General features: G+C 39.7%; 4 protein-coding genes across 5 annotated transcripts; 2 read left to right on the top strand and 2 right to left on the bottom strand.

Annotated features, from left to right (window-relative positions):
• The first annotated feature begins 253 nt into the window (after window positions 1–253).
• On the top strand, window positions 254–9962 carry LOC148413935 (uncharacterized). Its single transcript, XM_088432051.1, has 18 exons — window positions 254–271; window positions 354–405; window positions 1091–1152; window positions 1226–1276; window positions 1368–1496; window positions 2243–2317; window positions 2397–2479; window positions 2990–3100; window positions 3269–3412; window positions 3919–4055; window positions 4127–4338; window positions 4411–4469; window positions 5442–5584; window positions 6710–6831; window positions 6938–7069; window positions 7288–7449; window positions 8842–8992; window positions 9066–9962. Exons 1-18 carry the CDS (start codon window positions 254–256, stop codon window positions 9119–9121), a joined length of 1899 nt encoding a protein of 632 aa, XP_088288177.1. The 3' UTR covers window positions 9122–9962.
• On the bottom strand, window positions 9139–11270 carry LOC148413934 (putative UDP-sugar transporter protein SLC35A4). The gene has a single exon (XM_088431818.1). It carries the CDS (start codon window positions 11208–11210, stop codon window positions 10251–10253), a length of 960 nt encoding a protein of 319 aa, XP_088287944.1. The 5' UTR covers window positions 11211–11270; the 3' UTR covers window positions 9139–10250.
• Window positions 11271–11362: 92 nt separating this feature from the next.
• On the bottom strand, window positions 11363–12468 carry LOC148413933 (SLC35A4 upstream open reading frame protein-like). The gene is made up of 3 exons (XM_088431819.1): window positions 12088–12468; window positions 11706–11804; window positions 11363–11577 (listed from the first exon to the last, which is right to left on the bottom strand). Exons 1-3 carry the CDS (start codon window positions 12100–12102, stop codon window positions 11386–11388), a joined length of 306 nt encoding a protein of 101 aa, XP_088287945.1. The 5' UTR covers window positions 12103–12468; the 3' UTR covers window positions 11363–11385.
• hmgxb3 (HMG box domain containing 3) lies at window positions 12456–26282 on the top strand. Of its 2 annotated transcripts, none has more exons than XM_088431817.1 (21): window positions 12456–12604; window positions 13141–13290; window positions 13369–13543; window positions 13645–14091; window positions 15333–15446; window positions 15551–15685; window positions 16217–16452; window positions 16549–16631; window positions 16717–16794; window positions 16943–17016; window positions 17978–18079; window positions 18157–18297; window positions 18555–18865; window positions 19007–19134; window positions 20114–20245; window positions 20329–20507; window positions 20590–20812; window positions 21840–21973; window positions 22591–22710; window positions 22804–23013; window positions 24139–26282. In XM_088431817.1, exons 2-21 carry the CDS (start codon window positions 13160–13162, stop codon window positions 24634–24636), a joined length of 3651 nt encoding a protein of 1216 aa, XP_088287943.1. In that variant the 5' UTR covers window positions 12456–12604; window positions 13141–13159; the 3' UTR covers window positions 24637–26282. The 2 variants fall into 2 exon arrangements, with proteins under 2 accessions (XP_088287943.1, XP_088287942.1); XM_088431816.1 differs by having other exon boundaries at window positions 20329–20513.
• The last annotated feature ends 53 nt before the right edge of the window (window positions 26283–26335 follow it).

Genomic DNA, 26335 nt, shown 5'->3' with positions numbered 1-26335 from the left:
CACGGTATAGAAACGGAAGACATGATGCAAAAAAAAAAATGGAATTGCTCTTCATTTTTCTCTGCAGTTTGCAATTATCTAAATAGAAAGACACTGCATTCATGGTTGATGGCTGAAGCGGCTGTACGATTTAAACTCATCTTTGTAACCATACTCTGGTGAAAGTAGATTCTGTCTGCTTAATAATTTAGTGGAGTGTAACATAATCCATTTCTGTTAGTGGAGATGCAAGCATAAGCACAGTATGTTCCCCATGGGTGTGAAAACCGCTGTGAGTATTAACCTTTTTTTTTTTTTCTCAAAATGCCAAATGTTTCATCGATGAAGTCTTCTGTGACTTTTTTTTTCTGCAGACAACTGACGGTGAGTCAGTGAAAGTGGGAGTGGTGCTAAGTACAAGATCAGGTAAGGTTTGTTCTCACAAAAAAAATATCGCAATACAAAACAATGGAAGTGAGTCTGATTTGTGGCAGCATGGTGAACAAGTGGTTAGCAACTTTGCACGTTTGTCTTACATTTCTAATGTGAGATTAAATCTCGGTTTCCGTCTTCTTCCTCTTCTGGCCTTCTCTTTTGAGGTTTGCATGTTCTCACAATGATTGCACGGATATATATATATATATATATATATATATATATATATATATATATATATATATATATATATATATATATATATATATATATATATTGTCATTTGCATAGTAAATAATCTACTCTATTCTACTAAATCCTACTGTGCTCGGTTGAGGACATTTTGGGCTTTCCAATGATGTCTCAATGAGAGGTTTCGAGTGAGAGCAATATAAAACGTGTCCATTTCCCCGAGAAAAATTCCAAAAAATAGACATATTAATAAAGTAGGCAAGTATTTATTCAATCAATACTTGGATTCATCTGCACAGCCCTACTCTGGAATGCCTGACACAGATATGTGGGAACAAAAGCCTGAAGAGCAAGAGAAGGCATGAAGACAGGGACAGATAGGAAACAAAAGTCTATTTGATCAAAGCAAATTCAACACAGTTCATCATAAATATCAGCTGGAAAAAGCTCCAGCTATTTGCATCATGGCCTTTTCTCTCAAAAGGTCAAGAGCGTGTTATCATTCATGAGGATGGACAAAGTTTAGACTACTTATCAAAAGACAAGGTACTTACACCATCACCATCTCACAATATTTGCCTTTTATGAGCTGGGCTCATCTTACTGATTCTCCAAACAGCAACTACAGCGCTTATCTTTTGATCGAATCGTGACTGTGGAAAACATGCAGGTAAGGACACGTCTTTTCGATTTGAGCTCGCTTACACAACAGCAATCCAGTGACATGTCCAGGCTTTAACTGGTGTATGTGTCACCGACAGCCGCTCCACGGGGAACTCCTGCAGGTTCTCACTGATCGCATACGTGGCGGTTACAGTGGGTCACTGCTCATATGCGCAGCCTCCACGGACAACATCGACGCTTTGATTGATGATGTCATCATCCAACAGGTTATTACCTTTGAGTAACATTGCTTCCACTCTCCACTAGGGGGCGAGTTACAGTTTCCCCGAATGCAACCTCAACCACGGATGGGCCGAGACACAAATCCCACAAAAGCAAGATGAGATCTAGGCAAGCTTTGTTATATAAAAGAATATCCAGTATAAATATTGACATTTGAAGGGTTTTTGTTTTGAGAAGACTTCAAAAAAATTAACGAACAAGCATGCAAATGTAAACATATAGAGAGAGGCTTTAATTACAGGCTCATTTTTTCAACTGCTTTTTTTGTTTGAATTTAAACCGAGATTTTGGACAGATCTCTCTCCATATTTTTTTTCGATAAGGTTAGTGACGTCAGACCCACAAAACACATTTGATTCAACCTGTTATGTTCAAAAGTGATCAGTAGCAACAGCAACCGTATCTGGATGTCAGCATCAAAGTGTACAGTAGTTTTGATTCACATCCACAACTGCCTCTCAGGAGCACTTGAGCGCTGCTAGCTACGCTGTGTTGTTTACACCAGGAACTCAACTCACTGCAAGAGGAACAGATTGTGCAGTAGAAACACTTGTCACGGTCAAAATAAAAGAGTTCCAAGGTGTTTTTGTCCATATATTATTTTGAATGGTAAAGTGTTTATGAAGCATTGGTTGGCTAATTGTGTTGTGTTTTCCACTGCACTTGTGGCCCTACAAGTCATAATGTGGTCATTCTTTGGTCATAATGTGTCCAACTTGTCTTTTCACAGGTGTTAATAAATGTGTTCCTTGATACGACGACATCTGTGAAGCAAGAGCTGTTTACTACGGTTTCCTACCTTCAGGTTTGTTTATTTGTTTGTGTGCTTGCGTGATGCTAAAACCACTACGATTTTGAACAGTTTTTGGGGGGGCGGGGCCCAGTTTCATCCAAATGGCAGTGCAGCAGACCTTTTGAACCCTGAAGCACAAACCCTCGAACTTGTCCATCATCCGGTCCTGGGAGGGTGAGTGTCAGTGACTGCCACTCACTGTGCATCTGATCATCGAGTGCATCATCAAATCCCCGTTTCGTATCACTTTTGTAGTTCAATGGTGACAGGCAGTTACAATTAAAAGGAAACTCTCTGAAGCTGAGGATGCAGCTATTGAAGAATGATAAATTGATGTCCAGACCTTTTGACGTGAGACGGCCGATACGCGAGGGCAACTTCAGTTCTCGAGAGATGATCTCTTAACCCTTGATTCCGAAGGCCCGAGACGGATTCAATTGACATGGCAGCACATAGAGAGTCTTAGAACCTACTGGACCAAGAATCTAACATTCGTATTCTGGAAGCATTGCAGATGAAAGAAATGAAGAGAATATGCCCATATGAATAAATGAATACAGATTTAAGCTTGTAAATGGCCACTCATCACATATGTTAAAGTATGCGACTGTACACTGTAATCCCTTTTGAATGGCGAATGCTAATGCTGGTGACATGAGAAACTGACCTTTGTTTTTCGCTCAGTGTTATCAGAGGTTTGGGCGAGGTGTGCGTAGGCTCTGCAGAGGAAGCCTACACGCTCTATAAAACATGCAGGGAAGCACAAAAGGCCAAAGAAGAGTTTATTTCAACTAGGTAGGTCAAATGAACTCCGACTGTGTCTGGCAGGGACTCACACTCTGTGGCGGTTGCACAATCTAGAATTAGGTGTTTGACTGGATCAAGTAAAAAGACTCACTTTTACCAGCTTGCCCTGCTTTTTTGTTTTTTCTCTTCTTCTTTTTATCGACCGCTTTTTTGTAGTTGGCTTTTCACAGTTGCAGTGGAGTGGAAACTCCAAGAGGACGAATTGGCCTTTCAGCTCTGTCGCAGCAGACTGCGGATGTTTGGTCTTGTGGGAGGAGCCAATGGGATGGACCTAAACAGGTCTGTTGACAACATGCTAATGTTTTTACACATTCAATCCAAAAGACATCAGTTTACATTTATGAGTCCAGACATTTAAATGTAGCTGCTTGTATATGTCTTCTTCAAAAATGAAAAAAATGACGAATGAAAAAAAAAGTGTTTAAGCTAACAGTGTCTAAATTAATGAAGTGCTAAGCTAATCTATTAATTAAGGTCATTATGTAATGTAATCAATTGCGTTAGCTAATTTAGTACCATGGGAATCAATTATCTTAGTAAATTATGTCGGGTCCTATATCCTCTGAGACCCAACCTATTCATTTGTGTCCATTGTAGAAGACATTTGCTTTTGTATTATAGCTTTTGACGCGTTTGAGTTACTCTACCAAGTCCTAGTGTGCTCAGTTGAGGACATTTTGGGCTTTTCAATGATGTCTCGATGAGAGGTTTTGAATGAGAGCAGTATAAAATGTGTGTAAAAGAAGTGTTGAGTATATTCCATACCCACTTCATGTCATTTTTGTCATTTCATGTCATGTCTCCAGAGCCAACCCACTGCTGAGTGTTATGAATGAAATCCCAAATGGAGCCACCAAAACAGATCCGCTCTTGCATAGCGTTGTCAGCAACGCCCTCACAGGAAATAACAGGACGGCGCTCATCTATTTTATCCAACCTCAAGGTGCGTCACTTTGTCCCTTCCCACCTTCAGTCTGACCTTTACTCAAAACTCGAGTCTCCTCCTCATTCCAGGCCATTTGGATGACGAAACCCCATCTGCTTTAGCTTTGGCCCAAAAAGTGAGGCGTTTAGTGACAAGGCCCGCCCAATTTTGCTGGAGTCCAGAGAAAACGGAGCAAGAGACACGAGGTCGTATTATGGAGCTGAGACATGCGATGATGTCAGAAGCGGCGAACGGGACGTATAACATCCACAGGCTCGCTGAGCTCATCCAAAGTCTGCAGGTCATTTATAACATCAACATTCAACTATGTATCAAACATATTGAACTCATAAGTCAGTGGTTCCTTTAACAGATTGTGAAAGAGGAGTCATGGGAGAAGAAAAGGGAAGAATCGGAGAGGATTAAACATAAGGTTTGAAACTTCCTTTTACATGTTTTCATCAGGGGTGGCAAAAGTGTCCATGCTGTACAGGCACAAGCCGACTTTCTCAAAGTAAGGAGTAGAAAGTACAGTTATATGTTTTGAAATACAGTGCGCCCCTGCAATACGAAATTAATCCATTCCTGTAAATCGTATGACGGGCAATAGAAACCTATGGTAATTAGCGAATGTGTATAAAACCCCAGGTAAAACCATCAAAATTGTATATACATATTAAAATTTGGTAACAAAATAGTATATAGTAAGTGTTATTTGTATATAGGTATACAATTAAATAACAACATAATTAAAAAAAACATATGAAGGAAAAATGAAACATTATTTACCATTTGAATGACATCGACTTGAGCTACTTACGGCTATAATCCCTAGCGAGGGTAGCCTAGCCTAGCCTTCTTTGTATTTCTTGATTATCTCCAGCTTCCTTTTCACACTAACCATCTCCTTACTTCTCCCTTTAACATCACTAGCAATCTTGGGACCCATGGCTAACCAATTAAAGTTTGAATTCAGCCCTAAAATGCACAATAAATACAATATGTCGGCATCTTAGTGACACCGTCTTAGTGACACCGTGACGCTGACTAATAGCAGACCACCATTAGTGACGCGTTGCAGCGCAGGCAGTTTGACGCGACCAAAAAATAAGAGCAATTACATAAAACGCCTGAAGAGGGAGGCAAAACAACATAAACACAGCCAACCCCACAGGTCATGACAGTTGTTGATGCCGTAAAGTGAAAAAAAAAGACGTAAAGAGGGGACGAAAAACTTAGTATTCCACTTTGTAACGTGAAAAAAACGTAAGCCAGGGACGCCGTAACTGGAGGGTCTACTGTGTAGGCAACAAAAGTAGTAAGACAAGTAAATATTTAAAAAAAAAAAATCTACACACTCCTCAGCTCATTTTGTCCCAACACCCTCGAATTAAATATTCTGCTGGTCCAACAGCTGTGTGGGCCTCAAAAGAACCAAATGGACAATCATTTATCTGGCGGTCACAGCATCGCTCCCAAAGGAAGTTCTGACACCTTCAAAAGCTTGCAGGAAGACTTGAGGCAGGAAATGAAGGCACACCTTGGAGGTAACAGGACACTTCACCTTGCACAACATCTGCACAATCTCAGAAAGGCCCACAAAAGAGCTGTTCACCAATTCCATCTCCATAGTGTCAAAGATAGTTGATATATGCATAAAACTGATTGTACGGACAATATACGGTAAATAGATCACACCATTTGTTAAGAATTCTGCAAGCACTTCAGTTTGTGACATTTACTCAAATCTTGTGACAGGAGTGTCCCAAGCACATTTTCTTAGTTCTTAATTGTTGAGTGCAACAGAAGACCGAAGCCCCCTTTTGGCGAACAATAAATCGAAAACAACTTGGTCATAGGTCGAATCCTCATCACCCTTTTTCGAATGCCATATTTTAGTGATATGAAAAAAAAACGAGACCAAGATAATTCATTTCAAAGCATTTAAACCACTGGACTGTGTAAGGAAGCCGGAGTGAACCCACGCGGGTTCAGGGAGAACATACAAACTCCACACAGGAAGGACGGAACAGTGCGGACGTGAACTCGAGTCCCTGAACTGTGAGGCAGACGTGCTAACCAATGCTCCTATTTGAATTTCAAACTGTTCATAATTCGTTCCGTCATGTCGAGGGCCGCAGTTTCAACTGAAGGAATACAGCCCCAAAGCATGATACTGCCACCACTAAGCTTCACAAAATCTTCCAAAGAGATAAAAAAAAATGATATGAGGCTATGAAATCGTTTTGAGCCTAATTCCAATAAATATACACAGCACTGCTCATCACCAAAGCAACACCGTATCCACAGTAAAACAAGTTCATGGTAACATCATGCCTGGGGGGTTGTTTCACAACACTTCAGGTCCTAGTTTTTACTTCTCTTCTCAAAAAGATTTTTTAAAACCAACTTCACATGTTATAGGTCATAATAGTGGTGAAAATGATTCATCTTGATTTCTATTTAACAAAGCACAAAACCTGGCATTTCAACAGGGGTGTGTAGACTTCTTATATCCATTTCGCTTTACATAACCGCATCATATCGAGCGTATTGTTGCCCTCACATGCTTGTAAAAAAATCTGGACAGTTCAAACTTCCGCTAGAAATACGGCACATGGCTGTAAACAATATCCAGTACAAGTCAGCCTCATTATCTTCTGTGCCTGTAGAAGACCCGGGAAGCATTGAGAAAGTCCAGGAGAGCATAACTAAGATCCTGCAGTTGATGGAGGCTCTCAGAAAGGAACCGATGAAGAACATCCCTTCAGAAATATGTGACCTCTGTCTGCAAGTAACACTTCATTTCTCTTGTGCCTTTTTAATCATTTTAAGCTTTTCTGTATGCACAAGACACTCTCACTATAGCTCCCCCCTCCCTCCGCTTTCCTTTTTTTAAGTTGAATGATGAGTATCAGTTGGAAGGCTGCCATGCAAACGAGCGTAGGAGGCAACTGAAGGAGCTCAGCGGGAGATTAATTCAGCGGGAGCTGGAGAAAATGGAGAGAGACTTGGCGAGGGAGCAGCTTCCAGTAAGCTAATGAGATAAGCTGTATATGGTTCATACTTTATTATTCATCGCCTTACTTATCTTAGGAGAGGATGCTGAGTCACTTTGAGGGAGGCACACCAATCAGTGTACATATTTGTGAGAAAAAAAGACAACTAAATAACACAATAAGTAGTACTAATAAGGAAAGCTCAAATGAAGAGAATCATCTATCTGAATAGACTTTATACTTTACTTTAGAGCGTGGAGAGAGAGCTGCTGGTGATGAGCAGTGAGAGACGGGTCCTGGTGCTGCAGATGGAGGCCCTGAGAGCGGAAACCCAGCAGGCTCACAAGGACCTGCTGGAGGAACGGCGCAAGCACCAAAGTGAGCTGAGACGTCTGAGGGAAGAAAGTCTTCAGGTGGGTCCAACCGTTGTATGCAGGCTTAATACTTTATGTTTGGCTTTCTGCCTCTGGGTAGCACCATTGAATTGTATTAAAATTGATAAAATTCAATTGATAAAATAAATAAAGAGAGAAACGAAAACAGTAATTAGTACTATTTAAGGTCAACAAGCTAGAGAGGAATTAGCTACTCAATAACTTCCTGTTCTTCTTCATCTTCATGATGAGCAGACTGCCCCCTATTGGTTAAAATTTGAACACCTAAAACCAAACTACTATAGATATTGACAGGCCATGTTCAATCTTTGAGATGTTCTTTCCTTTATATTAGGAAGCCCCATTTACTAATATTGTTGTTAATAAAAACTTGCTAATGGAAAAATATTTCTTTTTAAGGGCACAAATAGCATCTGCCATTTAGCCACTAGGTGGTGCACCAAAACAAGCATCTACCTCCCTCCATTTCTGCCAATGCCTTACTGGGCTTGCAAGAAATGTATTTCTATAATGTTGATCTATTGTTAAAGTTGCCATACCAGACTTGAAAAACTTTTTCCCCTGCTCTATTTCCACTCTTTTACTTTTATTACACAATGCATTTCTATAATACATTTTACACTAAACAGAATAAAATTTACACTTGGATTACACAATTTCTGAATATTTTACTTTGTACTGTGTAAATTTTACACTTAATTAAAGTTGAGACCAAATATAGTCTGAAAGAGTAAAATGCTACGTACTCATTTAGTGTACTATCTTCTTGAATGAATCTCACTGTGTAGCTTCCCAGTGAAAGCCAAAATCTATAATTATTTTACTTACTGTCTAGTATAAGGACACACTTAGATAATATAACAATGCTAAGACATATATTCTTTATCCCCCGCAAAAAATCTCCAAAATTGCTGTAATTTACTGTTTTTTTTTGTAGTTTATCTGTATTATGCTGCACCTAAGTGGCCAAGATGTGCACACCAGAAGAAAAAGCATTTGTATTGAAATGGAGCAAAAAAAAAAAAAAAAAAAAGGTTAAAAGACACAAGATTATGAATACTATCCTAACTGGCATCAGCAATGAAAAGTTTAGGTTTTTTAAAATTAAAATATTGGATAGACACACAGTTACATGATGAATATGAGTTTGTTTTTTGTTTTTTTACGTATACAAATTGCACTGTATTAATGGACTGACAGAACTACATTTTTCTATTCCCAATGAAATATTAATTTGCACTGCCCCCTATTGAACAAATAAAAATATTCACGCAATCAAATGAGATTAAAAAGATAAAAACACCAAGAAATGGAGCTATTCACAAACTAAAAAATACTCTGAATCAAATCAATTTTTGTTGTTTTCTCCGGGCTCTTTTCCCCCCCTTTCATGTACGTGTGTCTCTGAAGATTTTCAGGAGGTTTCGTGAATCGAGCGAGGAGCTGTGGAAGACATCTGAGGCCAGATATAGAAGCGTGCTGCTGGAGGCTGTGCATGATGCCATTTACCTGTCTGCTCAAAACCAGCAGCTGCATGCTGACAACAAACAACTGCGCAAAGGTGGGGATGGAGCTACACTTGCTTTCTTTACTTTGTGTCAGAGAAACTCTTCTGTCTTACTTTTGTTTTTCAGCTCTGGGGGAGTTGAAAGATACTATAACCAAGCAAGGTGAACACACTTTGCGATAATAAACAAATAAGCAACACTCTTTCACATGTTACATTTATTTGCATAGTTGTTCTAAATCACTCAAACAATAAAAGAATTATAAATCACTGTCAAACCAGGCCAACTTCAAAATAAACACACCAAATAATACATGGACGTCAATGCAATGACCGTACGATGCTTTTAATTTGAAAGTGGCCTTCGCAGCGGTGGTTGCTACCAGTTAGCTTGAATAATTCTCATGACTGAATCCTTTAGTCAATTGCACTGTCATTGTAAGCACTCAAGCCACCGGCACCAGACCTAGCCACTATTTATATGGTGCATTCAAATGCAGTCGGATATTTCATACTCAAGGCAGAAAGAAAGGTCAACCTTTACATCAAACATAAATTACTGCAAATGTTTAAAACTTTCTATCAAATCTATAAAAGCCAACATATCAGAATGAATGATGGGGTGAAATTTATGTTAATTGGCCATCAAGTCACTTAGGCGTGCAATACCTAACCAAATAAGACTTCTGGCAGTTGCTATGTCAATTAATCGAAAATAAAGAATCCAGTAGCAGTTGTGGTCCACATGCTGTTTTGTGGAAAAAGGCACTTTCCTAACTATTGTAATCTTAATAAAGGTAAAAAAAAAAAAACACACACACACTTTATTGTCTCGTTTGCCATTGTGTCTTGCAGATTGGAGTAGATAATGATTATTTGCATATCTACCGATTGAAGAAAGAATCATTTACAATCAAATAATTTTGAATAGAAAATTATGAATCAAATTGTGAGACAGAATCCCACCCTTTTGTTCAATAAATATATACTGAAATACATTTGAATAAATTTAAGAGTTGGATATTTTTTCTTGGTGCTTTTTTTGCAGTTACTGAAATAGAGCAGCTACAAGTTATTGGCTATCCTTGACTATGAATAATAGGAATTGCAAGCATAGTTTATCTCTATTTCATACAGACATGAATACATAATTGCCCAGTGAGTGTATAAGCAACAATTAAAAACAGTCAATTTATGAAATAAAAGTTGAATTTTCATTTTCTCACACACACGCAATAAAATGTAGATTAACAAGATAAAATACCAAAGAATGAGTATTAAGACCATGATTGGCACATCAGTGAATACTCCACTAATTGTAATAAAGAAAAGCTGCCAGGATGACCATAGTGAGCGGTATCAGGAAAAAGAAAGTAAGCTGCAGCCCTAAAAATGCCCAGGAGATGACTGCGTTGACCAGCATGGAGCAGGAGATGACGAAAAGCCGAGTGATTCCGCTTCCGTGTTTCAAGACGACAGACATCAGTAGGCCATTAGCCGCCTGTCCCGCCACGATGGCCCAGACGGTCCACGAGAATCCTTCCAAAAATCTTTTGTCGTTCGCGAGGGCGGAATAGGATGACAGCCCGTTGATGAGCACCCCAAAAATGTAGAGGTAGAAATTTTGCATGCTGAGCGGCAGTTTCTGACTTTTCAGCACCTTTTCTGTATAAACAGCCGCCAGCCCAGATGCACAGCAGTACACTAACATGAGGAAGAGCCCCCACGCTGTGATGTGAAGCCTGGACCCCTGCTGGGCCACGCCCACATCTGCCGGGTCCAGACTGGAGTAGCTGTGGCACACTCCCGCCGCCATGAGGAGCCCCAGACTCAACCACTGACCCCAGCGTAGCCTTTTACCCAAGCACAGGGTGTAAAGCAGACCAGTGGTGGCGATTTTGAGGTTGCTGAGGACCTGGAAAGAACTGGGGTCCATGTAAGCCTGCATGTGGACAACCAGGTTGTTATTGAGGGCGTAGAGCGTGGCGGGGACGGCGTAGGGGGCCACGAAGAAAGGGGAGGGAGGGGTGAGTAATGCCCACGCACCCCCGGTTGTGATGAGAGCGGCAAAAGACACGAGCAGCTTGGCCAGCTCGATCATGAGGACGCAGGAGGAGGAGTCGAAAGGGACGCGGCCCTCGATTTTGCTCAAAGCGATGAGGGGCGCGTGAGAGCCGTAGATGAGGACCATCACGCACAACAGGGACCCCCAACGCAGCCTAGGCAGACACCGCCTCCTGTACCTCGCCCTCTCGTTCTGGATCACGATCATTGTTAACACAAAATTAAATGTATCTCAAAGAGCAACCAAGGACAAGTCATGAAAGATGATGGACCAAATGGTGCAAGCTCAACGCTCACATTATAAATAATAAACAAACATTTCTGGCGTAGTCCATCACTGACCAAACAAGAAGTAGCGCCAGGCTTCCTTCGGTATGCAGCAATTACTTTTTTTTCAAGCTGCTGAGAAAATCTTTGACGGTCCTTTCAATGTTAGGCACTTGATAGTTCTGTGCTGCGTACATTCCAGTGACAGTCCCAAACAGAAGCCCAAAGATGGCGGAAGAACGCAGCTTAGCCACCACATAACCAGCCAGGAAGCCCTTCAGGAAAGGAGATCCAAACACTGAGCCGCCCTGCAAAGAAAGACAACAACATATATTTATTTTTGTAGCTTGGAAAGGTTTCTCATTACCCTCCTGATTATTACTATAATATTCAAAACAATATTCATGCACATTCTTCCCGGACTGTAATCACGTACCTGAGGAATTCCTGCAGAAATTTCATTCTCTACTTTCTTCTGGATCTCCTCCAACTGTTTTTTGAGCTGCGAAAGATCTTTCAACTGTTTCAGGGGATCCTAAAAATAGACAAACGCTTCACGTTTTTTCTGGTCGTAAAAAACAACCTAATTGTTTAGGTTAATTCATGCAAAAACCCAGCGATGCAATTGGATAGGCCTACATGTTATTTAGTTATTTAAGGTTTTTGCAGCAGAGAATATGATTATAAAACACCTCGCTTTACTGATGACCATTATTTTATACTATTTTCATAGTAAATCATTTTTTCATTCTTTGCCTTACTTAATATTCAGATTCCAACATGAATGGAGTAAATGCCGGCCGGTGCGGTCTGCTCACCTTGTCGTCCGCCATTTCTCTTCATCGAGTTGATCGGTGCTCGATTAGCTAAGCTAAACCCAGTTTTGCGACTAGTCAGGTCTGAAAGCGATTTCTCGCTAGATCATGACGTAACCTGTTGCAGTATTTCGAACGCGCAACCATCAATTTTGAATTATAAACATTATTCGCTTTACTTAAATATATTTAGTGTTTTTCATGTTCAATCTGACGAAATCGTGCCATCCATACCGGAAAAAGTGTCACCTTCGCGTGTCAAAAACGTCCAAGATGATTGGCCAACGTTTCCATATGGCTAACTATGATTGGTTGAAACCCGAGGCACCGAAACGCCATGTTTTCTGCTAGTCGATGTTACACGAAGCGACTTTTGCAGACATTTATCCATCGCAAATTCCACATATTAACAACAGCATCTACTCTACTTCGCAATCATCCAACGCCTTTATAATGTTTGGCCGTTTGAATGTATCTGACGTCATTTTCAGAGGGTCGTGAAGAGCGAAGGCTACCCGAGGTAAGACTTCAACAAGAAGCCATTTCATTGGACAACGCTGTGAATTGCTGGCAGTATGCAGCAAGGCTATTAACGCTGCTTTAAAAACATACAGTGCGGGTTGTTTCACCTTGTCAACGCCCCATGAGTTAATACATTTTGGGGTCAATATGACGACGTTTTGAAATGACCCCCATAGAGATTTTCTTCGTGTTATTTCTGTAACGTTTACTTGCTTGTTAAATAAACACTGGTCGTCTGATGCTTGTTTTTGCTTGCATTTCTTATTTCCTGGTTTCCAAATGTCATCATTACGACAACCACAGAAAAGTTAACGATTTGTAAAAATGTTTCACATATTATTTGCTCATCATTACGTGTGGTAATGAGAAACAAAACCCCACTGGATTTAGAATCTAACAAGTCAAAGGACAGCTCAAATCCAAATGATTTCACTTTACTGTATGTAATTGATAAGAAAAAACATGTTTTGTGTGCATTTCAGAGTATGTACCTTATATTTGTTACTTAACTACACGAGTTGACGTGTTTCATAGGTCCAGATCCAAGGCCATCATGGAGAAGGTGGACCTTTATGAAGAGGTCAAACAGAACGAGGAGATGGAAGGAGAGGTTGGAATTCTTTCCACCAGGAAGCGAAAGCGTAAAAATCAGGAAGATGGTGAAGTGAAACAAAAGAAGCCCAGGTAATCCTCACGGCAAAATATTTGCATAATCACAAACTGGGATGTAGCCTCCATGATTTATAATGAAATATCATACAGGTCTGCCTACCTGCTGTACTACTTCGACGTTCATCAGATAATGCAACAAGAGAAGCCCAATCAGCCACAGTCGGAGATTAACAAGCGAATCAGCGAGAGCTGGAAAAGACTCAGCGTGGCAGAGAAACGCTACTATCTGGAGAAGGCCAACTTGGAGAAGGACGGCATAGATACAGTAAATAAAAACAAAAAATGTGCACAAGGTTTTAGTTGATAACCATGGATTTTACATGGGTCGTTTCTAAATTCCCTTGTGTTTGTTTATTGATATTGCAGATTTCTCTCAGTCAGTCCAAAGACCCTCCAGGCTTCCGTAAAATCCTACCGAGAGCAAGTTACCTCGTCCTGACCGACGATCCCCAGGGAGAGTGTCCCGCTCACCCAGTTGATGCAAATGCGTCCTTTCCCGTTCTGACTCAAGAGTCCAAAAAGGGCCAAGTGCTCGGGGTGGATGTTTCTCAAAGCTCTCTGGGTAACGTTGGGCAGGAGGCGTCATTTTCCTCTGCCGTCCAAGGAAGCAAGCCGTCCTGCTCTTCATCCATTACGACCGTGTCTCCGATGTCCAAAGACGTTTCTTGCTCGCCGAGTCCTGCCGATGCTTTAGCAAACAGTGTTGGAATGAAAGGATGTGAGTTAAGAGATGGTGCCGGTGTAAATAGTGGGGCGACAGTGCATCAAACTCAAGCGGAAATGACACAGATGGTTGCCATCTTTCCCAACCAGGTATGGCCCGCATGTGCTTAATGGCAACATTTTACCAAAGAAGATTAGAGCCGGTGAAGAAGTAAAAGGTTGGCCGGATTCTCACTTTCAGCTCAGAATTCTTGAAAGTATTAATTGTGAGAAATTTTATTTGAATGTCAGAATTTTACAAAAGGTTGGCAGGATTCTTACCTTTATCTCAGAATTATGATTGTATTCTCAGAATTCTAAATTTACTGCCAAAATCTCACCCTAAACCGAGAAACCTATTCAGAATTCTTACTTTAAAGTCAGAATTATTTTCATTTCAAATCAAAATTTTGATTATTTTCAAAATTCAGATTTTAAAGTAATTCTAATTCTTAGAATTCTGTAAAGTCTGATTTAAAAAGTTGGGAGGATTCTCACTTTTATGTCAGATTCTGACTTTATTCTTATTTCTCATTAAAGTCCTAATTCTGACTTTACGCTCAGAATTCTGACAATTTTAAGAATTTTAATTTTAGTCAAGAATACTGACTTTATTATTATTAAACGTCGGAATTCTCTTTAAAATCAGTATCCTGACTTTACTCCCAGAATTCTGAGTATTAGAATTCAAATCCTGGTCAGTAATTCTGACGTTATCCTCAGAATTATTTTGACCTAAAATCAGAATTCTGACTTTATTCTGAGAATTCTTACTAAAGTCAGAATTCTGACTTTATGCTGAGAATTCTCTTTGAAGTCAGATATTTCATGCAAGTCAGAATTGTGACTGTATAATCATAATTCAAATTTGTCAATCAGGAATACTTACTTTATTCTCAGAATTGTGATTTCATTCTCAGAATTCTGACTTTAAAGGAAGGATTCTGACTTTTTCCCTAGAATTCTGATTTAAGTCGGAATCCTGACTGGGACTAGAGTGAGAATTCTGACCCTGAAATTAGAATTCTGAGAATAAAGTCAGAATTTTAACTTTAAAGTATCAGTATAAATCCTGACTTCCTAAATCCTGATTTGGACTATAAATTGAGAAGCTAATAGTTTTGACTTTAAAATTAGAGCTCTGACAATAACGGCTATTTTCAGTTTATTTATGCTGAGAATTGAGGGGGAATTCTGACCATGAATTCAGAATTGTCAGTTAGAATTCTGACATTATAATCAGAATTTCTGAGAATTAAAAGTTAGAATAACTTATTTTTCCTTCACTGGCCCTAATCCTCTTCCATATTTTACGCACTACAGTCAATCTCATAATTTTGCTCCACATTTAGAACCTGCTTGAGACCAAGCCTTTAGCGGGGGTAAGCTCTTTGGGCCCCGTAATGATAGTCCCTGTGACAGCCAGACAAGAGCAAAATACTGCAGTCGCTCCGCCTTACAAGATGGTAATTGTGCAGACTCTTTGAACAGCCTCACAACGTTGGCAAACATGAAATCAGAGAATATAAAAGTATACTGCTTGTAAAATAGCATTTTGTCCAACCGTTAGGCTGTGAAGACCTACACCAGAAGAGGTCGCGGAAGGTGTCCCAATCCTCAGTGTTCATTTGTGTACGTCACCCGCCACAAGCCAACAGAATGCCCTGATTGTGGAATTCACCTTGGTGGCAAATGGACACCTGCTGTGAGCACTATTTTATTTGATTTTTTTCAGGGTTTCTATTACTTGGACAAAATAATCAGTATAACGTAATCATTGAGAATTTGCTGATAAGATGTTTTTATTGTTAAATGGATTTCTGCATGCGCCAAAAACTTAATAATGTGCACTTACTCAATCTCAATAACTACACAAGAGCAACCGAAAAAAAAAAAAATTACAATTACACAGCATTCTGATGAAATTTGCGTTGGTGGAATATGAATTAAGAAGCAAAATCTTCCCCTTTTTGTCCATCTCAGGCAACGACCATTTTACCACATGCTCTTGTCTAACAAAGACATTACAGTGCCTTACAGGGCTTCCGTGATGTCATTTTCAGTCAACACCAAGTGGTTTGAAAAAAAAAAAAAATTCTAAAAAAAAATTTCCATCTCTATGTTTTGCTTTTTTTGAAAGATGATCAATAGGTGACTGCTACTAAGTGTTTTCATTCAAGGACATTTTTTTTTTGTTACTTTGTGTTGCCTAAATGTGCCAGCATTCTTTCATCAGGCAAAGAAAACCGAGGAAAAAGATATGCCCGTGTCCGAAGCCAAGTCTGTTTCAAGCTGCCAAGACACAAGACAGGAGACGAATGCTGATGCTGCTAAAAGCAAACCCAGTGAGAGCTCAACAGAAGGGCAGCTGTGCTTGAAAAAGATCAAATCAACTTCCGGTGTCCAGCCAGCAGAGAGCAGCAGCGCGTCATCGGAGAAAACACCGTGCGCGTCCACGCAGCCACGAATGAGGTGAGTCACTGTCCAAATGAACTCATCTGTGCTTCATTTTCGTTTCTCCTATTCTTTGTCTGATTATACATATTACGTTGTCCTCTCTTCTTACAGCAACTTGAAAAAAATGGTCAAAAATCAAAGCATTGTTCCTGCGAGGCCTGTTCGGCCCATCTTACCTTCCTGTTATAGCACAGGTGAAGACAAATTGTAAATATTTGGAAGTTTTGAGCTTACGGAAACACCGCAGTCACGTTGTTTTACACTATATTTGTCTATCAGGTCCTGCTTTGTTCCAGGTCATCGCCGTCCCAACTGGGAACAAAAAAATTCCGATACAGAACAATAAACCACACACAGGTATCTTTTGTTCCCATTTTGATTGTATGGACTCTGCTTATAGTTTTTTGATAAAACCTCACTTGACAGCAACAATATTGGAAAATAATAACTAAACAAGGGACATTACTCTGCAATTGTGGAATGACATTTTTGTTCTTCACCACAGAGCCACGAGAGAGATTCTCAGGTCTCAAAGCTGGTACCTTAAAACAACTCGGCCAGCAAGTCCAATCCAGGCAGGTCAGTATACATTAACATGGATTAGTAATTGTAGTTGATTGTATCCCGAGGTGCAACCATTTACTCATTTACTGCCATTCAAAATTCAATTTTCAATGGTGGAGCGCTGAGGTTGTGTTTGATGCTACTCCACTCTAAATTTCAATCCAGGAAACAACTTAATTCATACACAGTCACCAGTAGATGGCATCTATGTGCCTATTTTGGTATTAGATCTCCATAGTTTGTGAGTCCACTCTTAACCATGTCAAAATGATTTAAAATTGCTGGGAACTAATCATTTGACAAATGAAGAAATTCATATTTTTGATGATCGATTCATTGAATTGCAAACATCTACTTTGGAAAACAATTTTGATGATTTTCCGATACCATGAACAAAATGTATATGAAAATATGTTTTTAAAAAAGCATGATCAATTAACCAATTGAGTCCCAAAATGCATATTTATTTGTCATTACAGAGTCCTGACATTCAGTTCGAGGTAGTCATTTACAGGGTTTTTTTATTTCTTCAGATATTACACGTTATACTATCAATATGTGGCCTTTTTGCCACTTGCTGTCCCCAGCAAATAACATTACAGTAGTACACAAGCTAACGACCAATCACGGTTCAGCAGGTGAGCCATGATTGGTCATTATCTTAGTCTTACACAACTGTAATGTCATTTCTACTCAAAAGTGGCTAACCCTGAGATGATAAAAAAGGTTACACTTTCCTGCATAAATCATAAACCACAATATTATTAACTCATTCATTACCAGCCATTTTCAGAACTTCCTTTATCCTAACGCTTAAATAAATTTGAATACATATTTAATAAGTACTTGGTTTAATGTCAGGACTCCGATAAGACGTAAAAGTACGTGTTTGGGATTGAATGAGTTAGTACCAATAATGAGTCAATACTAATTAGGTGCTTTTTATCTCTTTATGAATCTATTTATTTATTTGTAGGATTCTCCTGTCACATCCATCCAGCTTGCTTCCTCCCCACCTGATAAAAGCATGACTATGGTGTCAGTTGTGCCATTCAATCGCGTGACAGTCGACAGCTTTGTAAGCGTACTTTTCCATTTTATTCTTTCCTTTGCTCTCGCTCCTTCATAACTCCCACTTGTTTTTTTTTTTCCAAGGATTTGGGACTGTCAACATTGAGAGGCCGAGGTCACTGTAAGAACACCTTCTGCGACTACATGTACAAAAACAGACACAAGCCGTTAGTGTGCCCTAAATGCGGTTGTGAGCTGCCCAAGGGGAAGCCGAAGGAAGCCAAGGTGAAAGCTGAATCCCTTTCAGAAATTGCAGACTAGTATTGACGATCATGCAACACAAAAACAAGGACTCTTAAGTACTTTATGGAAAACCCCTTCATAGTTCACACAGTGTGTAGACTGACTGTATCTCCTTGTGTAAGACTTTTTGGTTGTTGTTTTTTGCTTGCTTTAATTGACGACATTCAAATGTGATATTGAGGGCGCTTTCTTCATGCTGTCTTTACGGTTGTCTGTTTTTTTTTTTTTTTTTTTTCTAGAAGTTGAATCGATTTGTCGATCCATACCAGCCCTTGAGTCCCGCTCAGAAAGACATCCAACGGCAATCCACCCTGCAGCTGATTCGCCAATCCCTGCAGATTCCGGAGAGCGAGACCGAGCTCCGAGAGTCGCTGGCCCTTATCGAGAACCTTAACAGTCTTCAAATTGTCTTGGTCCAACCGGGGGAGCAAAAGGAAGATGGGACGTTTGACACCGAGACGCTCGTGGAATCCGGGTGGCCTCAGTTCTATGAATCATCGGCCACTCAGTGCGGCCTGTGTAAAAAGCCTCTTTACAAAGGAGATCAGAGGTGAGAAGACGGAAACAATTATGTGGACATATTTAAAAGCACTTCTCAATTTCTGCTTCTGTTTTTATTACGGGAAATCTCTATTTGCCTCGCGTGGGTGTGTGCTTCCCTAACAACATGATGTTATGTGTCTGAACAAAGCACGATAGCAGGACAGGAGGATTGCTGGCTGCTGACTGAGATGCTGATCCAAACGGCGTCTCTGCAGCTCAAAGTGTGCCTCAATGCCAAGTGTCTGGCTCTGCACAGCTTCACTGACCTGCATCCAGGTATCCCCCCACCCCCACATCTCCCATATTTTTTTTGTTTTGTTTTGTTTTAATTGATAAATTAGAGCCTCACTTCACATGCTTGTACGTTGGTACCCGAATGTCCCCCAACCGCAGCTGAATAGCACCTCAGTAAAGATTTCCATCAAGGCTGTATTGCATACACATACATATATATGTTCTGGTATCCTTGATTGATTGAATACTTTTTTTGTTTGTGTTGGTGTGATAGGCTTTCATACTTGCCAGCCTTCACTACAGTGTTTTTAAAAACTGAGACCCAAGATGTGTGAAAAATGGACAAATGAAGCTTATAAAGGTTATCTTAGTGTGTTAACATAACGATATGATGACTTTATGCAATGCACTGTGCAAATTGCTGTTATAGGAGACACAGAATGATTATAAAGTTCATATGGGCATTCTTGCAAATGGGATGGTTCACAGCAGGGGCTGCCTAACTTTGATATTTTCAGTACGTACAGATTAAATCAAAGGGGGAATCAGTGTAGATTAAATTGAGATCAGTGTAGATTAAATTGAGATATATAGATGTGTACTTTTTAAATTCTTGTTTGATAAATATTATAATTCATTTGGAAAAATAATTTCCCAGTTAATATATACAGTTTAACAAGTCAGTTTTTTTTTTTTTTTTTTTTTGATGACTGATTTTGATTAATCGTTGAGCTCTTACGCACAGGTTAAATGTTAAGATTCCAAAGAGTTCTGAGCCCTTTTCTCTTGAAGTATACGTATACATTTTCTATGAGCTTGCTCTATGTTGGGCACTTGTTTTTATCAACTTAAGCTTGTTTTAAAATTGTACCATGGGGAAAACCATCTTTTTGTGAGGTTTTTTTTTTTGAGCTAAAAAAACAAGACAGTCTTCCTTTACAATTTCTATCAAGAAATGGAAGCAATTTAATATGGTATGACTCAAAGCATTTCTTTTGTGCTCTTAAATTTTCTTTGGTAGGTTTGTTCAACATAGGAAACAGACTTCTGGTTAGTATTGATCTGTTGCTGACAATCAGAGGGAAAATCAAGCTGGGCCAGCCCCCCTCTCATGCAGTCAAGACCCTATTTGACCATGTCTCCAACCACCCTGGTAACAAGATCACAACTATGGCATAATCTGAGCAGCATTTTTCTGTTTGTTATCACGCTCGCACGTTTTTGTGTTTGCATCAGTCCATTCGCTGAGCCCAGAGGAGACGTCCCAAATTCAGGAGTTTCTCCAGTTAGGCTACTGGGCCTTCGAGAGCCTGACGGTGCGAGACTATAACGACATGATCTGTGGCGTTTGTGGCATCTCTCCGATGTTGGAGATTGCCAGGCGACACACAAACAACGTGCTGGAGCTCAAAAATGTACAGGTGACTGAATGATATCATAAATAAAACGATATTTTTGGAGCCATTTAAACGAGCCGCTGCTTTGTGATCACTGTAGTTCACCTGGCCTGAGACTTTAGTGTCGGACGAAGTGCACGTGGATGAATTCTGGCTGACCATGGAGATGGAGGCAATTGAGCAGGCGGCCTTTCCTACAGAGATCCCCATCACGAGGCTGGATGCGTCAATCATCGCGCCTTTCATCCCACCGCTGATGAGAAGCGCCACTGTTATCAACACAGAGAAGGACAAGGTCATGTCAGAGACACAGTTGCCCCCAGGTACGCTTTCTTTTTCATGTCTGCTGTATTTCAGACAGTCCCTCAAATTTTATGTACAATTATTACCACTTTTGTATGCTTGTTGCATATAGTGCTCCAGTAGGCATGTGAGAATTTAATAGGATTTCTGCTAACAGGATTTCTGCAAATATTATTTAACTTGTTCAATCTCAAATATGTGGTTTCATTTGTTTTTCTTAATTTTTTCTGAATAAATCCAGATTTTTAATCCCAGGTATTTTATATGTATGTGTGTGTGTGTGTGTGTGTGTATATATATATAATTTATATTTGTATAAATATAAATATATATATATTTTTTTAAACTAAGCAAACAAAAAAGGTAATCACAAAAAAAAATAAAACACCTAACAGGAGAGAAGCACGCGAAAAAATAAGCAAACAAGAAAAAAGAAGCGAAGAAAAAAGAAGAAGCAAACAAGAAAAAAGAAGCGAAGAAAAAAGAAGAAGCAAACAAGAAAAAGGAAGCAACTAACCAAAATCGCGGCCCTCTCAGATGGCTTCTCAGGAACTAGTCAAAATGGCAAATCCACCTGGCTCCGGCCTTTCTATGTGGAGTTTGCATGTTCTCCCCGAGCCCGCATGGATTCTCTCCAGGCACTCTGGCTTCCTCCCACACTCCAGAGACATGCATGGCAGGTGCACTGGACATTCTTAATTGTCCTTAGGTGTGATTGGGTGCGTGAATGGTTGTTGGACGCTGTGTGCCCTGCAATTGGCTGGCAACCTGTTCAGGGTGTTATCTTCCGACTGCCCCAAGTCAAAATGGATGGATGATAGGATGTACGGATGGATAAAAGTGGGTCATCAATACTGGGCTGGTTTCGCTACACGCCTAGCATCACTAATCGATCCTGACAGACCCTGAAAAATGGTATTGGTCTATCTGTAATTCCTCGGCCTCTCTTCGAACTTGCATCTTTTAAACGTGAAAACTCATGACTAAATGATGACTAAATCCGAAAGTAAAATATGGGTAGTAAATGAAAATTCCTTCCTGTTTCAGAAGCACCGTCAGTTCTGGTCCGGCTCATTCATGATGGTGAATTGAAGCTTGACAAAATTAAAGATTGCAGTGAAGAGGAACTGAGAGGTTTTTTGGAGCGCTGTGGGATGAGCATCACTCCAGGCTCCAGTAAGGTGGGTGTGCTGCAGATAGCGATAATAGTTTCCAGGGCTGCAGCCATCAATTATGTTTTGTATTTAGATATCTTACACAAAATTTGAATCAAACATCGAGTGTTTAGGTTAAAAAAAAATCTCTTTTTTCACTTGGCAGAAAACCATTGTGAACACAGAAGACCAAATCACACATTTCCATTTAATTATGACAGACCAACCTTTCTAAACCTTTCTAGACCAACCTTTCTACTTTCCTGTCTAGGAACTTTAGACGTTAAGTACATTTTCCCAAAACATTTTGGTCGATGAGATGAATTTCCTGGCTGAAACAGCAGATTTCAGTATCCCATCGTTTGTTGAAAAGTGATCAGTCGGAATTACAAGCTACTTTTCAATTTATAAACCTATTATTTAGTTTTAACTAGCCTTATGGGCCGTGTAAAATGTTTTTTTTTTTTTTAATTTAACCCTGTGAGGTCTTAAAAAAATATTTGGTGGACTGCAAATGGCCTCCGGGGCCTCCGCTTGTACACCCTTGTTTTAAATGTTTTAGTACTTCTCCTTTGTTTTCTATTGAAATGCATAATACTGGAGACAACATTGATGTGAAATGCTCCCTTTTCTCTCGGCTTTAGAAGGACCTGCTGGCTTCGCTGATCTCCATGTGCACGCTTGTTCAAAGCGGCCTCCCTACTGGCCCTCAGTCCGCCCAGCACCTCACCGCCGGCAAGCTGTCCAAGCTCTGTCTCCATAAGGTAAAAGCAAATCAGCGCGGCGGGCGTCTGCCACTACCCCGGACGCCAAAGACAGAAACAATTCAACGCCTCGGCCTCGTTTTGGCGTGTCAGGTTGTGTGCGGTTCCAAGTACTTGGTGAAAGGAGAGACGGCCCGGGACCACGTGGACCTGCTCGTGTCCTCCCGTTACTGGCCTCCGGTCTACGTCGGTGACTGCGCTCGAGAAGTGGCTCTTTGTACGGACATGCAGTACCCAGAAATGGCCGCCCGCATGTGGGGCAGAAATCAGGGTTGCTTTTCCGAGCCTTTCCACGAGCCAGAGGTGAGTGGAAATCCTTAACAAGTATCCAGGAAGCGTAACTATTTTCAACCGTTTTCATATATAAGGCGCGACGTTTTATAAGGAGCATAGAATAGAAGCTACCTAGTGGTTGGGGTTGTGTTATGCATCCACCAGATGGAGCTGCGCTAAAGAGAATGTCAACAAAACAAATAAGTCAGTCAGACTTCATTAATAGAATTTAAACCAAGTCAATTGAGTATTTTTTTTTTTTTTTATCAAATTGCAACTAAAAACATTCAAATATATTGATTGATATATATATTGATTTAAAAGCAGTTTCTGACTTTATAAAATCACGCTTTCTTTTACCAAATTCTGCGGTTTTTGCACCTTGCCCCCATTTAAATAGTTTCAAAATTGGAGCATATATAGCATATCAAAATTTCAAACAGGGTGTTATAAAAAAATGATTGTAAAAAATACAGAAATGCAAAGGTAAATATTTAATACTTTACTTGGTGATTAAGTTTTTTTGTGTGTGTGTTTTGTCTCCCAAAAAGGAAAACTCGTGGTTTATGCGCTATATAAGGCGCACTGGATTATAAGGGGCCTTATAGTTCAGAAAAAACGATAATTCCTGGTGGCATCACGGTAGTTATTTTAATTAAGAATACGAACGATGTAAAAATGCACATCTGTGCGTCATAACTCAGTTGAGTATGTGGTTGGCAGTTCAATCTTCCTCAAATTGTGTTTGAAAAAAACAAAACAAAACGAATCTTTAATCTTACGTTTGGCCATTGTTTGGAAAACAAGTACATCCTATATTTGGGGAATTACGGTAATTCAAAGAGTTTGGGAGTGTTTTTTGGGGGGCCGGGGATTGGAACGGATCGGGCTAATCATATGTAAAAACGCGCCTCTGCTTATGAAAAACGAACGTCACCAAATGACTTCTGGAACAAGTTAATCTCATAACCCGAGGTACCACTGTGTTTTAAACATCGAATAAGCAGATTGTTGTCCGTGCTTCATACAAAAGCAAATATTCCTCCTTTTTTCTCCAACGGTTTTGCACAGTTCCAAAATCGTTGCCTTCCGACCAGAGCCGCGGTCACATTTTTGTTCGCGTCTGAAACGAGGTCTTGGTTTTTGGCTCCGCAGTTCATGTCATGCGCCGAGCTGCGGGGGAGGCCGTACAATGCCGACCTTTCTGCGTCGGGGGACAACCAGCACTCTCACCCCTGCACAAAATCTTCCTCTTGTTGGCTGGTGCGTCCGCCTCCGTTGACTCCCGGCCACGAGGCCGCCGTTCCCCGACATCACTCCATGGCTTTGTGCAAAGACCTGGATCACCTCACTTGTAATGTGGCTCAGATCGCTAAGGAGGAAGGGGATGAAATTTCAGCTTCCAAGACGCAACGCGTGCTTTTCACCAACCCGGCGCATTACTACCTGCACAACCGCCTGCTGGACTTTCTCTCCAGCCGCGATATCGTGAATGAGCAGATCAGCCAAATGGTGAGCTTGTGCAAGCCCGGGGAGGTCGTCATCCGGGATGCCTTGTACCGCCTGGGAGTGGCAAACGTCAACGCCCAAAAAGGGACGTCTGCGCCGTCCGACCGCGTCCCGCCCCGGTGCGAGCGGCCGGCGGGAAACTGAAAAACAACCTCCCAATGCTGTCCGATGTTCACACAAAGTTGCAGTTGAAATTACGGGATGAAAATAGATTTTTGTATGCAAATATTTTTCCGGGTCTTATTTTTTTGTAGCAAATATGAGACGGCCTTGTTTTGAATTCAATTGTTTGCCATGTTTAATTTGCAGCGGTGTTATCTCTTGCTGTTTTTCTTTGCAATTAATTATTTTTACTTAGTTTTTTGTTTTGCATTTTGTGTTTTCCTCTATGGTAATGTTTTCATGCTGTTTTTTGCATTTTTTAATTTGCAGTTCGTTCTTGTCTTACGTAATGCGTTTTTGCTGTAATTGCAATGAATTGTAGTTTGTTTTTAGTGATTTTGTGATATTTGATTTGAACTTGTGTTTCCCTTTTGGTAATGTGTTCTTGCTTTTTTGTTTGCAGTTTTTAATTTGCAATTCCGTGTTGTCTTATGTCATTTGTTTTTTTTTTTGTTTGCAATTAAATTGTTTTGTTGTGGTTTGTCTTCTCAATGTGTTTTTGCTTCTTTGCTTCCAGTTACTTTGTAATTTTTTGATTTGCTGTTTGTGTTTCATCTTGTGTTATGCGTTTTTGCTTTTGTTTTTTGCTCGGGAGGACTTTTTTTTAATTTTATTGCGACTATGTTTCGGCTTTCGTAGTTTGTTTTTGCTTTTTCTGTGTAAGATTTTTAATTTGCAGCTGTGTTTCATCTTTATTCAGGTGGTTTTGCTTTTTTGTTTGGTTTGTTATGGTCTTTGTTTTCGTTTGCTATTTTAAATTGGCGGTTGTGCTTTGTCTTTTGCAATATGATTTTGTTTTTATTTGTTTGCAATATTTAATTTGCGGATGTATTCTGTCTTGTAATAATTTGGTTTGGCTTTTTTGTTTGTGATTTTCAATTTGCTGTTGTGTTTTGTCTATTTTAATCTAACTGCAATTTATTTATTTATTTTGAGCTGTGTTTCATCTTTTGTAACAGGTTTTTCTTTTTTATTTGCAGTTAGCCTTTTTTGTTTTGTTTTTGTTTTTATTTACATTTCAGGGTCACCATTAATCCTGAAATGTCAGCCCAGAATTCAGTATCAGTTACCGTTTGTGAGTAGTGTACATTGCATTGCATGAAGAAGCATATTTATGAAAATGTGATTCAAATGGTGCCTTGACATATGAATTTAATTTATTACACGACCATGCTCATTGCTCAATTTACCATTGCCCATCAAAACAAATTAGGTGTATTTATGTAAGTATATAATATTAACACGATTTCTTTTTTCATGGAAAAATAAATATTCATCGAGCAGATCTTAATTTTTAGAAAACACAACACTTTGCATTATTGATTCTGGTAAATCCTTACACAATCGGTTGCACTGTGAAGTATTTATTCGAAACATTGTATTGAACCTTATTGAAAGTGAAAGATATTTGTCCAAATGTGGAAAAAACTAAAAAAACAAAAAAAACTGAAACATCCTATAAACAATCTTGGTCTGTTTGTGTCATTTTAAACCAAGATACCCAGTCACATATTTTTACACAACCATTTAAATAAGAAAAACATATAGTGTTTTTTTTTTTGTTGTTTTTTTCAAGAACATGACTACCATATATTAGGTGTTTAAAATAAAAGCCCATGTTACAGTAAGCTCTTTGCTTTTTTCTTAAAAACAAATAAAAAACGTCCACACACAAGATATT

Source organism: Hippichthys cyanospilos, chromosome 13 (genome assembly GCF_059441005.1).
Source record: "Hippichthys cyanospilos isolate Australia breed blue-spotted pipefish chromosome 13, RoL_Hcya_1.0, whole genome shotgun sequence".
NCBI lineage: Eukaryota > Metazoa > Chordata > Actinopteri > Syngnathiformes > Syngnathidae > Hippichthys > Hippichthys cyanospilos.
Note: the sequence above shows the minus strand (reverse complement) of the source record. Positions and strands in the feature narration are given on the sequence as shown.